Source organism: Nothobranchius furzeri, chromosome 9 (assembly GCF_043380555.1).
Source record: "Nothobranchius furzeri strain GRZ-AD chromosome 9, NfurGRZ-RIMD1, whole genome shotgun sequence".
Classification (NCBI taxonomy): Eukaryota; Metazoa; Chordata; class Actinopteri; order Cyprinodontiformes; family Nothobranchiidae; genus Nothobranchius; species Nothobranchius furzeri.
The window spans coordinates 42046958-42062329 of NC_091749.1; the positions used below are offsets into that span (position 1 = coordinate 42046958).

The following is a 15372-nucleotide window of genomic DNA, read 5'->3' on the forward strand; positions in this document are numbered from 1 at the left end:
TGGATGATTATTGTCCTGCTCTGGTCATGTTATTGCATCATTTTAATATTTATATTTGCATTGCTTCTTTTCTTTTGTTGTTCTTGCTTGAATTTAAATCCAAATCAAAAGTCATTCATTAATTCACTCATAAGGTTGTGTTAAATATCTTTAAACTGAGATTAATTGACAATTTTTTAAACTTGCACATTTAAGTACATTTTTGGTTCTAATGCTAGCTGTAGAAGTATTGAGCACAATTTTAGGCTGATTTATGATACGTTTTATTAAGAAAAACAGAAGAAATACAATGTTTTAGCTTTTAAAACAGTATCAATAATTGTCATTATAAATATGGATGGTATACCCCAAAATAAGACAAAACACAGTTTCAACACAATAATTTACATTTACTTCTGAGTTAGAATATAGAAACTTACATTTTACTTAATGCACAACAAGACATATGGAAACACAAGATGAATACATAACAAAATAATACAAACGTACTTTTTACAGTCATGAGATAATAAATGAATGAGAGCGTATATGCGTGTGAGGTGGTTAAAAACAACAGGAAATTAAAAGTGTGAGTGTGTCTTCCAGTTTCCTCTCTGTCTGTGTAAGAACCTCATGCTGAGGCTCTCAGCCCCCTGAGGATGCTCCACAGGCTGCTGGGAAAGGTTGTTGGTCTGTGGGAGGCAGTCCAAGGTCAAGCCCTCGTGGGTGCAAACGGAGTACTGAGACAGCAGTGTCACCAAGATGGATTTCATCATCACCATGGCGATGTGCTTACCCACACAGGCCCGAGGCCCTGAACCGAACGGCTGGAAGTATCGACGAGGAGCCTGTATGTAGGAGAGATCAGAGTGGAGTTAAAAACCAGGAAAGAGTGGCTCTAAATGGTTAAAACAGAGTTAGCCTTTTGTTTCAGGATTGTGTGGATGTGAGTTAAACACAGATAATGTACACAGTTTTATTCAGTTTCATAAAATAGCATCATTTCCCCCAATCAAATTTTTTTCAAAGAGAGAATAATAAATACAAACTAAACAATCAATTTTAAAATCCTTTCTGCTCACATTTCTTTGGAAGTTCTCCAGATTGAATTCATCTGCTTTTTGGAAAAACTCCGTCCGATGCATGCGACCCGTGTTCAGGATAATGTTTGTGCCCTTTGGTACCCTGTAGCCGTCTATGATGTCATCAGAAAGAGCTTGACGCATAGTGAAGTCCACCACCGGGTGGAAGCGCAGACATTCGTTGATGAAGCTCTCCAACACCTGCAGCTTCTGAAGGTCCCCGTTCTGAAGCTCTTCTCCTGATGGAGGAAAGATCTCAGTTCATCACTGAGCTAAATGCTGCATCCATGAAGGGAAATTCTGTAGAGGGTTGTGTTTTACTGGTATGAAGCAGCTATTTAAAACATTTAAAACAATAAAAATAAACCACATCAACAATATGCAGCTTTAAAACTTTAAAGCTGGGAAGCGCAGCTGCCTCTCAAACGACCCCCTGCAATGACGAACAGTTCCCCGTCTGTATCTGTTTTTGTTCTCTGACTTGCTCACCTACGACTGTGTCTATCTCCTGCAGCAGCTGCAGCTCCACGTCTGGATTCTGTTTGAGGAGCAGAAGCATAAAGAAGAGGCTGATGGACAAAGTGTCTGGTGCTGCGATCACCATCTCCAATACACACTGCTTCACGTTCTCAGCAGACAGCTCGCCATGGTTCTGAAAACACACCCAAATGTTCCAAATCCAGATTTTTAAAATAGAAAAACATGCTGCTGCCTTTGAACATAAATGAGACAAATGTCATAGAACTAAAGAAAAATGCAAACGCTGAAATGTTTTCTCACTTGTGCAAATATGAGATCTGCTGCAAAATTAATGCTGTCCAGCTTATCTGCCTGCTCCATGTCTCTCCTCTTCTGCTCCACAAGTTTTCCAATTGCATCTTGTAGTTCCTGGCTGTAAAATAAAATATTCTGAATGAAATATTCATTTCTATAAAAACACCCCTAAAACATGTTCAGGGTATAAAACCAGAATCACTCACGCTGCTGCCTTGTGCCTGTGGCGAATCCAGCTAATCTTAAAGTAGATGTCAGGTTTGATCAGCACAGTCTGCCACGTATCAAAGTACTTCTGAATCTTTAGCAGCAGCTCTTTCTCTGCAAACAAAACAATCAGAATGACTGAACAACCTTGGAAGTGTAGCACCTTGATTGTTTTTGCATTGCTGAAATACGAAAACCTGCAGAACCTAATTCTATTCACCATCGACTGGAACACCCAGGAAGAGCCTGTTGGAGATGTCGACCACGGTGCAGCGCAGCAAACTGAGGACGTCCACATGTGTCAAACTGTCCAGCTTGTCCAGGTGAGTCTGTGTGGAGGAGATGCAAACTTCCACTGTCTGCTGCAAATTTGGACCTGTTAGGGCTAAAAGGGAAAATGTATTATTATTACTTGTGCTGCTTAAAACCTTCATCTGTGCTTAGATGTGGTTTAAGATGTCAACCTTTAGCAAAGTACGTGCGTATCTTTTTCCACAGAGCAACGTTGTTGTTGAAGATGATGCCTCTCTCATGCATCCCAATGCAGCTGAGGCCCTGCTTGCTCCCAAACCGTGACGTGTAATTTCCATTCCTGAGAACATGATGGACTGCTGATGCCCTAAACAGAAAACAGCCTTTTGTTTCATACTTTGACAGTTTTAGTAACTCTGTTATCAACAGAGGCAACCGACCTGCTGAGAATCAGGGTCTCCTCTCCATTTATCCAAACTCTGACGATGTCTCCATACTTCTGGTTGTAGTAGTTGCTCGCCGTGCCGATACCAGTCCAGATAAATCTCAGATAGGACAGAAGTGGCCCCAATCCCAGACAGAAAGACGGACCTGGTGTGGTAATTGATAACAAACATTATTTCGCTTGTATTAAACTCAGGTCCAAGGTTAAACATGCTAAACCCACCTGGTACAGTCTTCTTGTCTGTGTGACTCCAGGCGACCAGCAGTAGACACACAAGCACCAAGAGGGTCCTCGTTGCCATGGGGATCCCAGGCGATGGGTTTTCAGTGGAATTTGAGGACATGGAGACCAGGTTTGCCACTGCATCATCAAACCCTACTGGTGTCATGGTCCGTCCACAGCCAGAGATCAAATCCATAGGAAGGCTAAATAATCGGCACGCCGCTCCTCCAACCCGATGAGGGAAAATAATGGAAGCTGTCTGAGTTTGGTCTTTATAAGCAATCTGATCTGGTTACAAGCCAGGTCAGGGTAATGCACAAGCCACAACATAGAGGCAAAATGGTAAACAAAACACAAGACCTTGAGAAGCTGGATTCGTGCCCGTGCCCTTGAGTGTACAGAGGCTGCATTTTGGTGTGAGCTTGTGTTTGACATTCTGATAACAAGAAGCACGGCACATTCTTTAACCATCAAAGAAGTCTGACTGTAAATCCTTCCCCTCACAGCTGGCTGGTGAGCACGAGCCCTCTGAGTTATCAGAATTATTAAACATGCTTTATCTCTCCCGTGAAGACTTATTCTGCTTCTCACGCAGTGCTTATGCAAAGTTTATTATCATTTCATTAAAGCAAGGAATAAGTTCAATTGTTTAGGCTGTTGGAGATTACTCTTTGGTTTTAACCAAAACATTTTAGAGCTTTGTTGTGAGGTTCTCTTTGGTTTGTTGTATTCTTTATCATTTGATACAATCCATATAATCAGAACGTTGGCTTTCTATCGTCTGTTGTGTCTCCCAACTCACCATCGTCCATCCCTGAAAATGAGACATCATTTATGCTGCATCCTTCTTTGAAAAGATCAAAGATTAAAATAAAAAATAAAAACTAGGAAAGAGAGTTCAGTTTTCACATTTTTACAGTGTGTTACACAGATTGAGGTATCCAACAACATTAAGGCTCCCTCACACATAAAACCAATATTTTATTAACATGTAACTAAAGATCTTTGTTCCTGTTGTTTCTCTTGAGGTCATGTTCAACCACAGCAACCATTTCCCTTCAGAATAAGTTTATTGTTCTGATATTCTTGCAAAAAATGTCAAGTGTCAAAATTCAGCTAATTTGTTTCAAGGTATGACACTAAAAGTTTAAAATAATCAAATATATTGAGTAGATAAAACTAATAATTAAAAAATGTTTTTAGAACTCAAGCTTGTTCAACCTTTTCCTTGTTTTAAGTACATAGAACTCAAAAGCTTTAATTAAACTATTTCTTTTTTAAGTAATCATAACTTAAATTAATCAATAAACGACAACTTAAATTTAATGAGTACTATTAACCAAATTGATTGAATTATTATTTTGTTTCTATATTATTCCATTCATCTTTACGTCAACCCTAAAGTGTGTCTGATAAACTGACTTGTATATTATTTTAAATATTTGTGGATTTACAAGAAAAACAACCACAAACTAGCAATTTTGTTGGATTTCAGGAACAATAAACAACTGGTGGGGGAGGTGCATTGTGGGTAGTCATGTTTTCAGTTATTTAGCTCTATTTTGGGGTGTTTATGCATGTTTATTGTGGATGATTGTTGTTCTCAGTTATTATTTCGTTCTGTGGTGCAGATGTGGTGTTACTTTTTGTATCATGTTGGCACCATAAGTGAGGAGGTTGGTCAAAGTAATGCTGTACGGCTGTGCCGTCCCATTGTTAATACTGTGGTTGTTCACACCAGATGCTCTTGACTTGACTTTGAGTGTTCCACTTTTATTGGCTGTTAGCATTTATGGGTGTGTGAGTCATGATTTGGTGTTAGTTACTGCCTTCACCAGCCTGCCACATTGTCATTTTTAAGTAAATTCAACTTATTTGGATTAGGGTTTAATAGGCCCATTTAGAGTTCCTATAATTTATAATATTTAAGTTAGTAAAAACATGTAATAAAGTTCAAATAAAATAAAATACGCAAGTTAAACTTTGTAAGTTGCTACTAAGCTATAGGTTGTGTCAGGCGTGCTGGAGTGTGAAGCAGAGGTGAGGATCCACACTCGGGTGAAGAAGGTAGACAATCAGACATGAACGGTTAAAGGTTTTAATAATAAACACACTGACACTGAAACAATGATCCAACATGAGATACAGAACTGAAGGGTTTTAAATACAAGAGGGCTGGGAGCTTGGGTGATTGGAAAACGAGAGGCAGGTGGGAGCAATTAACAGAGACACATGGCTGAACCAAACGAGGAGACAGGACAGGGTGTGACAGTACCCCCACCCCCCCACCCCCCCACCCCAGATGCCCACAGGAACACGGAGCAGGGTGGGAGGAGGGGGACCCGGAGGGAGGGCCAAGAGGGACCGAGGGACCGATGGAGAGGAGGCAGGGACCAGTAGAGTCAGGGGCCTGCGTCTGGGGCAGAGGAGGAGGTGACAATGGGCTCTTGGGGGCCTGCGTCTGCAGCAGAGGAGGAGGCGACGACGGGCTCTTGGGGGCCTGCGTCTGCGGCAGAGAAGGAGGCGACGACGGGCTCTTGGGGGCCTGCATCTGCGGCAGAGGAGGAGGCGACGGCGGGCTCCTGGGGACCTGCGTCTGGCGAGAGCGGGACTGGCGGTGACCGGAGGCAGAGACACTGGAGGAGATGTCCTTGACTTTTGGACTGCAGGTGGCGGCGTCGACCTCTGGGCCGGAGGAGATGGCGTCGACCACGGGACTAGAGACGGCGTCGACCACGGGACTGGAGACGGCGTCGACCACGGGACTGGAGAAGGCGTCGACCACGGGACTGGAGACGGTGTCGACCACAGGACTGGAAATGGGGTCATTGGACTGGAGGGAGCGTCGACCTCTGGACTGGAGGGAGCGTCGACCTCTGGCCTGGAGGGAGCGTCGACTTCTGGACACGAGGGAGCGTCGACCTCTGGACTGGAGGGAGCGTCGACCTCTGGCCTGGAGGGAGCGTCGACTTCTGGACACGAGGGAGCGTCGACCTCTGGACACGAGGGAGCGTCGACCTCTGGATACGAGGGGGCATCGACCTCTGGACACGAGGGAGCGTCAACCTCTGGAGTGGATGAGGCGTCAACCTCTGGGGTGGATGAGGCGTCGACCTCTGGGGTGGATGAGGCGTCGACCTCTGGGGTGGATGAGGCGTCGACCTCTGGAGTGGATGAGGCGTCGTTCTCTGGAGTGGATGAGGCGTCGACCTCTGGAGTGGATGAGGCATCAACCTCTGGAGTGGATGACGTGTCGACTTCAGAACACGAGGAGGCGTCGATTTCAGAACACGAGGAGGTGTCGACTTCGGAACACAAGGAGGCTTCGACCACAGGACTGGAAGAGGCGTCGACCACAAGACTGGAAGAGGCGTCGACCACAGGACTGGACGAGGCGTCGACCACAGGACTGGACGAGGCGTCGACCACAGGACTGGACGAGGCATCGACCACAGGACTGGACGAGGCATCGACCACAGGACTGGACGAGGTGTCGACTTCAGGACTGGAAGGGCATCGACTTCAGGACTGGGGGCGTCGACCTCCATTGACTTCTGGTCCGGGGGCGTCGACTTCTGGTGCGGAGGCGTCGACTTCTGGACTGTCGACTTCGACTTCTGGTCCGGGGGCATCGACTTCTGGTCTGGGGGTGTTGACTTTTGGTCCGGGAGCATCGGCTTCTGGACCATCGACTTCTGGACCGTCGGCTTCTGATCCGGGGGCGTCGACTTCTGGTCCGGGGGCGTCGACTTCTGGTCCATCGGCTTCTGGACCGTCGGCCTCTGAACCGCCGGCCTCTGGACCGCCGGCTTCTGAACCGTCGGCTTCTGGACCATCGGCTTCTGGAGTGGAGGAGGAGTTGCTGCAGACGGGACCGTTTGGACAGACTGGACCGGATGCGGTGCGAACTCCGGGACTACCGCTGGAACAGGATGCGGTGCGACCTCCGGGACCACCGCTGGAACTGGATGCGGTGCGACCTCCGGGACCACCGCTGGGACTGGAGCTGACTGAACTGGTGGTGCTGGAAACTGGGAGAGCAGGGAGGATAGAGTGTCCAGCTGGAGCTCCTGGAGACTGAGGCTATGATGGAGTTGGGCCAGCTCAGCTCGGAGACCGGCGAGCTCTGCTGGGTGGACTGCAGGCTCGATCCTTTGGTCCTGTGACGAGGGAGCTGCTGACTGGACCGACACCTTCTCCTGGTGATTCAGGGAGGATAGGGTGCCCAGCAGGAACTCCTGGAGACTGACAAGCTGACGGATCCGGCCGAGCTCCGCCTGGAGACCGGCGAGCTCTGTCAGCTGGGCTGTAGGCGTGGTTCCTCTGCCTGCAGATGACGGAGGCGCTGATTGGACCGGAGGCGGGACTGCTGGTCTGACTGACGGCGGGTCCAAGCTGGTGCGCCGAGCCGGGGCAGAGGCGAGCTCACGGCTCCGTCCTCGGACACAGGGTTGCGGTGGAGCCCGGCATCCTTCCCCACGCCGTGGCCAACTCCGGGGGAGCACTCAGCCAGTCTGGTGCCCACTTAGCAGGAGCGGTCTGGGAGCGTCTCCCGGTCCAACCTCTCATCTTGCTCCGGGAAGGTGGAGGGGATCGCCGAGGCTGAAGTTCGGTGACGGCGTCTGCGGCAAGGTGACGCCGGAGGAGGAGAAGCTGGCCGGTGGTCCGAGGAGAGGAATTGGACCAGGCACTCCCAGGGGAGAATCTCCCCGCTGGATCCTTTAGTGGGTTGGATCATTCTGTCAGGCGTGCTGGAGTGTGAAGCCGAGGTGAGGATCCACACGCGGGTGAAGAAGGTAGGCAATCAGACATGAACGGTTAAAGGAGCATGGGGCAGGATGAAGAAACAAAACTCATTAGCGACGCACTCGGCGCTGTGAGTAACTGCAGCCCGGCAAGAGCGCGCGCACAAACTCTTCACTAGAAAAAAAAAAGTTTCAGTGACGTACGGCCAGAGCGCGGCTCGAACAAGGCACCGTGTCGAGCGATGAAGTAAGTAACAGTGTTACTTTAGTCTAATATTTGTAAAATTCCATGACACTCGTGATGTAAAGCAAGTGCTCCTTCCTATGAAATATTCATAAGCCAGTTTTGTGACTGGCGAGCAAGACAGTAACATGATGCTACTTTATTAGCATAAGGCTTTGTGGCTGCAGGTGATTTCTGATGTTTTTAGACAAATTACAGTTATTATTTTGCACTAAGCTTACTAACAAGCTAATGTTATTGTTTATACATCATGTAAGAACATCCAATTTCAAGTCACTGACATCATTTGTGAAACCAATTTCATTACAGGACAGGCATCACAACAATGTAAATAAGAACATAAATATCAATGTTTAGCTCAAAAAATGCATAAAAAATCATAATATCAACAAGACCTACTGTACACGGTAATACAGTCATTTTTATCATTACTGTCATTGATTTTCAGGAATTCACATTGGAAGGAAAGGGCAGTACTGGAAAGAGGAGAGGAAAAGGTTGCTCCGAGGGTCGGGGAAGGACACGCTCAAGGGGTGAGGGCAGCAGGTTGAGGTCCAGAGCTCCTTCAAGAAGACCAGGGCACCGGGGTAGGCAGCGAACAGCTTTCAGAGAAGAGGACCGAGACCGGCTTGCACAGCTGAGAGCTGCCAGTATAGCTGAGATGCAGGTTGGTTGTAGCCATTTGTGTAAAAAAAAAAATTAAATAATAGAGAGATGCCAAAAACGAAAACACTCAATGGAGATATGAATCTAGTCATGTAAACATATGCTCTTTAATTTCTAGACAGCTTTACAACACCTGAGCCAGGAGGAGAGAGATTATATTCTCGAGAGAGTGGTGACCCGTCTTCCAGGGGTGATGCTGGATATCCTGGAGTTTCGGCAAGAGACGCCAGGACACCATCTTCCTGACTGAGGGCACCCTAACCCAAAAGTCCAAACCGTTTATCTATAACTACAGTAGCTCCAAAACAGCACAATACCTCAAAATAACTTTAGCTGAAGACAGCATTTTCACCCAAAAATAAACAAACAGTTTGTGCCATATATTTATTTTTATTTATGTACAAAAAAGTTCTGTTATTTGCATTTGTACATAGTATTTTTTCTTAATTTCTAATAAATCTGTGTGCATGAAAGAAGTCATTCCTGTCTTTTGATGCTTCACGTAGCTGGGGCCTTTATGGAGAGAGGAGAACAGCAGCATTAGATCATACATAGATTACATGAGAATGCAATTCTGGAAACTCTCCAGTTCTGAAGTTGACCTGTAAAAAAAAAAAAAAAAGCTACAACTTTATAGATTATTAGGAATCACACTTTTGATTGCCTTTTCACCCACAATTGTCATTTCTATATGTAAATTGTCAGCTTTGATATTGACAATTTAGCTTTTTTGCTTATGAAAATGTTATTAATATACCTAAAGGTCAGATACTTGGTAACATCCTTCAACCAGCGTCTGTTGAACATGATTCGTTGAAGAGTCTTGTGTGGTGGAGATCATGGTACCATGAGCTCTTTATCACTGGTCGTTGCATCAAGTGGTCCATGGTCACATTTGCCACGGGTCCATTCATGCTTCCCTGTGACATGGTGAAGCACACCCACCCACATGTCCTAACAGAAAAAATAAGTTTTATTTGAAAACTTTACATGTGACAGAAGCGCTCACCAACAGAAACACGAGAGCTGGCACTATTATGAAAAGAAAGGTAATTATGTCAATGTGCATTGTTGTCTTGTTGTCCAAAAGATGTCACAATACTTACATTAAACATATCACGATGTTGTGCTTTCTGGCAAATGTACCAAAATTGGTTGAAGATGTCATTCAGCCACACAAGTAGGATGGAAATTCCCTTTAGGATCCCAGCCTGTGAACAAGGATAAAACAACAATTCCATCTTTTAGTTCTTTTTAAAACATAGAAGGGTTTTATTTACCTGCAACGTTTTGCTTGCGGCTGCAAACTTCGTCAGCCTGACAAAGTTTTCATAACAGTTCTATTCTGTTATGAAAACAATAAATAGAAGTAGAATTAATATATTGTTTTAAGACTTTGGAGTTAAAAAAAAGAGTGTAGATAAGAAGACATTGCAACTCACACACTGTTGAGTACGTTGTTTGCTTGGTCCTCATCAATTTGGACTGCATCCGTAGCTAGATCCATGGATTTGAAACTACAGACAACACAATAATATTTGTTGTACGTAAAGATAAATACTGGAACTTACCTGAAATGGTACTGATTCTAAAGAGATAAATGTGGAGCCTAATACATCTGTCATTAATTCTTTCTGCAAATAACAACAATCTGCCGTGAATCGACACTTCACAACATAAATAAATATATATATATATAATGACCTATATTTGCTTATCTATTGTGTTTTTATCTTTTTGCACATAGTACAGCAGTAATTTCCTGCATATATGGCAAGACTTCTCATGAACAAATTTACCTTTCTTCAAAAGGATCCAAATCTTGGTCATCAGCTAAGGCCTCAACACCAGCCATTAGAAAATCTTCCCTGTAAAGATAATGTCAGAAGTGTTTGGTGGTGTGATGTTAGTTCTGAACCAAGTGTGGATATGCAAGGTGTAATTTAATGTATGAAATATCATAGCACAAAAACGTGAATATTTGTTTTACAGAAAAGATACTAACCCCTCAGACACAGGTTCAATTGGAGATAATCGATGCGACATTTTAGCTGCTGTTCTCTTACTGGGTGTCGAGGTTGACTGCACATAACCTCCCTGAATTGCAGTTTCAGGAGCCTGCTTCTTCCGGTAGCTGGAAAACACATTTTTAAACAAAAATGTCAACAAGTTGGTTGAGACTCTACACCTTCTGTTTACATAGATCAATAATGGCTAAGCATCTTTACCTGTGGCACAACTAGTAATATGAAAATGCATGTCAGTTCAAAAAAATTATTTATCATTTTCACAAACATATTTTATTCTGACCTACATTCAACAGGACAAATTTAGAAAAATAAACACAAACTTCTGCACAACTTTACTTTTAGTAAAACATGTAGTAATGGCTGACTAGTTATTTACTCTTTTGTAGCACAGCACTAACGTTAGGAAAAGATATTCCAATGGGGTTCTGTTACACAAACCCCAAGAATAACATTATCTACTGAAGTAACAGTCCTGCTTAGAGGTTGGACTGTAGATCAAATATGACATAATTCTAAAGACTCATCTTTGGTTTGGAAAATGTCCGTTCTCTTCTGTGGTACATAGAAACTGAAGCGTGATCACAGCTAACATGCTACCGCACGCTAGCTCTCTCCAACTGATCGGTGACGTCATATAATCAAATCAAGCTCTGTTTACTTTTCTCGTCAGAATAAACGGAGCACCCATTTATCTCCAAAATCATGCGGTGTGTCGTCCACAAAACGTAGAAGTGATCTGATTACTCTGTAACGGAATAGAGTGATGTAACTATCTAGAGTTGTATTTTAATACACTGTAAGTAGATCACATGTAATAATCAGAAGATGGGCTGTTTTTATCATCAGGGAGTTTAATTAAACACTCTGTATTGACTTTGAGACAAGAAAAGAGAGAGAGTTGGGATCGTTTAAGAATCTTTAATTTCTTAACTATGAATTCTTAACAATCTACCAGGACTAACTCTGTGATGGATGAAAATGGATTTGGATGTTGTGTTGGTGCGTGTGTGTGTGTGTGTGTGTGTGTGTGGTTGGTTCAGACTCCTTAGGCTGACGTCATTGAATCTGGTAGTCTTTGTTATGAGTAGATATCACGAGGCTTATAAAGTGATGACATGAGCTGCTATTTTGCCGTGTACGTACCCAGTGGGGGGCCTCCCAGGTAGATCAGGAAATGCCAGGTCCAAGAACCTCGGATGTGTACTGGAGCTGTTCGAAGCAGCGGTCGCAGCACGTCAAAGCCCGTCTGAAGGGTCGACCCCGGTACCAATCGGCAGTGTCAGCAGGTGCTCTTATTTTGAAAGGATGTCGTCTGGTTGTTAAACGACGAAAATCGTCACAGTTCTTAGTTTAAAGAAGAAAACGCATCTGGCCAGGCTGTGCTTCTCTTTGGGATGATGGTGAATAGAACTGAAGTCAAAATGGAACTGGCTTAAAATGGCATTGCCTTGTTTTATATCTCTGAATTGTTGATAAGTTTTAGTAAAGCGGATTGGACACTTTAAGTCAACAAGCCAGATTCTCTTGCGGCAGCCGAAAGCTCTGATTGGTTGGAACAATGTGTCATGCGTTTCTATGGAGATGAGGGTCAGTCTGTCTGTGCCGTAGTCCTGTTTTCATTAAACACATAAATCATGACATCTTTATTCCACAGATCATTCACTTGATTATTATTGATCAACATCTGGTTCGACTAGCTTTAATCACAAATTAAGTACTTTGATTATTGAAAAGCGTTCTTCTTCTCCTTCTGGCTCTTCTCCTGGAATGTAAACAGTCTGAGGAACACCCGACCTTGGCGTTTTCTACACAGGTGTTACTGTGTACAGGGGCAGCTGTGTGGAGCTGAAAATAATGAACTTCATAACCTTACAACTCCTTAGTTGCTTTTAGCTTTTTCAAACTGATCAGGAAGCCATATGCTAAACACCGTTAGCTTAGATAAGTTTCTTGTTCATCTGCACAAAGATTTGTTAGATTACCTAAATCCGCATTATCTAAACCCATAGGTTTTATTTTATTTTCTTAAACTGTGCAGATACAGCTCTGATATGTTTACCTACTCGTTACTGAAACCTACAGCAGACATAAGGAGACCAGCTAATACAACACTTACCTGCTCACTAGAAAATGCGCCATGTCCGCATCCTTTTCAGGCCCAAATTGAGTTGAACCAGCCTCATTCTTCCAGAGCGTACCCAATACATATTCGGGTCCCTGACCGATTTTTATATTTTCTTTTTGACTCTCGAGATGCCGCTGATAAAACCTTCTTTGTGCCACTCTTTAGTGGGCTTTGCTAGAAACCATTTCCAGGGTTCTTCCTCTTCTGTTTGAGGTTTGAACGTGGCTAGTAGTGAAAGACGCATTACCGCCACCTAGCAAGCTTCCAAATGTTTTTCCGGGTTTGAACCTAGTCGAGAATGCGCTTGAAGTGTCAATTAACGTCGCATCCATAAAACAGCGCGGGAAATTCGGATCAGAAATGTTTTGCATTTTGCAGCACACAGCCTGATTAACAAAATGGAATGATAAACTGGTTTCATCATTCTTTTTAGTTTAAAATGCTTCATCACCCATAAGCTTCACAAGAATGAACATGAATCCTATTTACTTCTTGTTTTTGGACAATTCCTGCCCCAAGCTCCTTTAAAGGCTTTAATAATAAACACGCTGACACTGAAACAATGACCCAACACGAGACACAGAACTGAAGGGGTTTAAATACGAGAGGGCTGAGAGCTTGGGTGATTGGAAAACGAGAAGCAGGTGGGAGCAGTTAACAGAGACACATGGCTGAACCAAACGGGGAGACAGGACAGGGTGTGACAGGTTGGAGGTAGTTAAATGCTTTGATTTTATTGAGGTCATATTTTTTAAGTTATGGTAAACATAAAGTTTTTAGATAAGTTAAATTAAAAATTATTAGGTAATCAGTTTCCTCATAAATTTTGAGTTCAGTGAACTTATTCGGGGTTACAGTGAAAAGAAGAAACAATCTTTTATATAGCGCCTCTCAAGATGAAAATCATGAAGCGCTTCACAAGAAAAATAAATAAATAAAGGATTAAAAATAATTTAAAAAGTATAATAAAAATTTATTTTCAATTGTGATTAAAATATGTAAAGAAAGGGAAAGAGAAAATGAATAGAAAATAGGTAATCAGAGGATCCTGAGAAAGACAAAATAGGTAGAGAGAGCAGATGAAGGAGAGGGTGGTGATGAAGGCCATACCAAAGCCAACTTGAACAAGTGAGTCTTCAGCTGCTTTTTAAAGGAGACCACTGAGTCCACTGATCTCAGGCTCAGGGGGAGAGAGGTCCAGAGTCTGGGGGGGCCACAGCAGCAAATGATCTGTCACCTTTGGTCTTTAGCCTGGTGCGCTGCACAACCAGTAGGCTTTGATCACTGGACCTCAGGGACCTGCTGGGGGTGTAGGGACTAAGATCACCAATGTAAGATGGTGCTTGTCCATGTAAGGCCCTATAGACCAGAACCAGAATCTTGAAATGAACCCTGAAGTTAACTGGCAGCGAATGAAGCTGGAGGAGAAGCGGGGTGATGTGGGTGTGTTTGGAGGACTTGGTCAGAAGCCGAGTACAGGCATTCTGAACCACCTGTAGACGGTTCAGGGAGGTTCTGCTCAGACTATTTATTGTTATTTTGTGACAGATTTCTTAAAAATAAATATTAATTGTCCTAACCCTAAATGAATAAAGTACATTTTTTTTTATCTTAACTTTCTCTGAGCACTTTTTTTCATTGAGACAAACCACACACTCCCTTTGCCTTTTGGCTTTTGTCTCTGCCTTTGCTGTATTTTCTCCTTCTGCATAAAGAACCCTGTCAGTTTGTTCGTCGCCCACAGTCCAGCTGAGGAATGTGAGCTGTTTAAAGGGTGGACTGTGTGCCGGGGCCCTGCCACAATGACCGAGGCCTGTATGATAACTCAGACCCAGATCGCTCCGCATGATTAAGCAGCAACAACCGCTCTGTAACCTCAGCTCTGGACTCAGTGTTATGGCCAACCACATCTTTGTTTTACAAAAAAAATAATAATAATAAATAAAAAACAAACAAACAGAAAAGAGCAGGAAAACATCAGAATATTAATTTTGTTCAAGCAAATGTATTAGGTCTAAGTTTGCAATCTACTCTGTGAAAACCACCTAGGTTACGCCACCATAAAATAACTTTTTTCAGCTTCAGAATCATTTGCTGGATAAATAATCATGTATAAAACTGATCAATCATAAATTAGATCTGTCACTTAAACCATGGGAGAAGGCTTTCTTGAGCAGCCTTGAAAAACGTATCTTCCTTTCAAATGTTTAAAGAGCATGCTTTGTTGGTAACAAGATATGAAAACAGCAACAGGGGGGTTTGGAGAAGCTCTCATCTAAAACATCACTACATAGATGCTGTACAGAGAGTACCTTTAAGGTTTTCCTCCTACATAATAAATTCCTCTTATATAACACATCAGCTCATCCTCAGTGCCTTTCTCTGTTCAGAAACTTCTTTATCACTGAACTAACTTGCTCTATCTTAATGTTTTTGGGTCTCATTTCTTTGATTTCATGAAGGGCCTGTTATATTAGGTCTTTTTTGTTGTGACTTTCCTGAAGTGTACCAGTCAACTACTAATAAAATTTTAGCTTGTGAAAAGTTGAGGGGAAGGAGAAATCTGTTTGAAGATGTGCCCGGGACGTTTTGGAGCAGAAG

The 15372-nt window shown here is 43.5% G+C and overlaps 2 protein-coding genes across 2 annotated transcripts in view; one reads left to right on the forward strand and one right to left on the reverse strand.

Moving 5' to 3' along the window:
- Positions 1-326: 326 nt before the first annotated feature.
- Positions 327-3406, reverse strand: cyp19a1a (cytochrome P450, family 19, subfamily A, polypeptide 1a). The gene is made up of 9 exons (XM_015941214.3): positions 2962-3406; positions 2735-2885; positions 2507-2661; positions 2263-2427; positions 2042-2156; positions 1842-1953; positions 1551-1713; positions 1062-1300; positions 327-827 (listed from the first exon to the last, which is right to left on the reverse strand). The coding sequence occupies exons 1-9, from the start codon at positions 3155-3157 to the stop codon at positions 561-563; spliced, it is 1563 nt and encodes a 520-aa protein (XP_015796700.1). The 5' UTR covers positions 3158-3406; the 3' UTR covers positions 327-560.
- Positions 3407-15322: 11916 nt separating this feature from the next.
- The window catches only part of gldn (gliomedin), a 13408-nt gene continuing 13358 nt past the window's right edge, over positions 15323-15372 (forward strand). Inside the window, exon 1 of the mRNA XM_054732341.2 lies at positions 15323-15372. This exon is cut by the window's right edge and continues 87 nt beyond it. The gene's annotated coding sequence lies outside the window, so the exon portion shown is untranslated.

Coding starts and splice junctions, on each gene's coding strand:
- cyp19a1a (XM_015941214.3), bottom strand. CDS start 3,157: ATGGATTTGATCTCTGGCTGTGGACGGACCATGACACCAGTAGGGTTT. Junction 1,954..2,041: donor CACAGGCACAAGGCAGCAGC/GTGAGTGATTCT, acceptor TTTATTTTACAG/CCAGGAACTACAAGATGCAA. Junction 1,714..1,841: donor CAGATCTCATATTTGCACAA/GTGAGAAAACAT, acceptor GTGTGTTTTCAG/AACCATGGCGAGCTGTCTGC.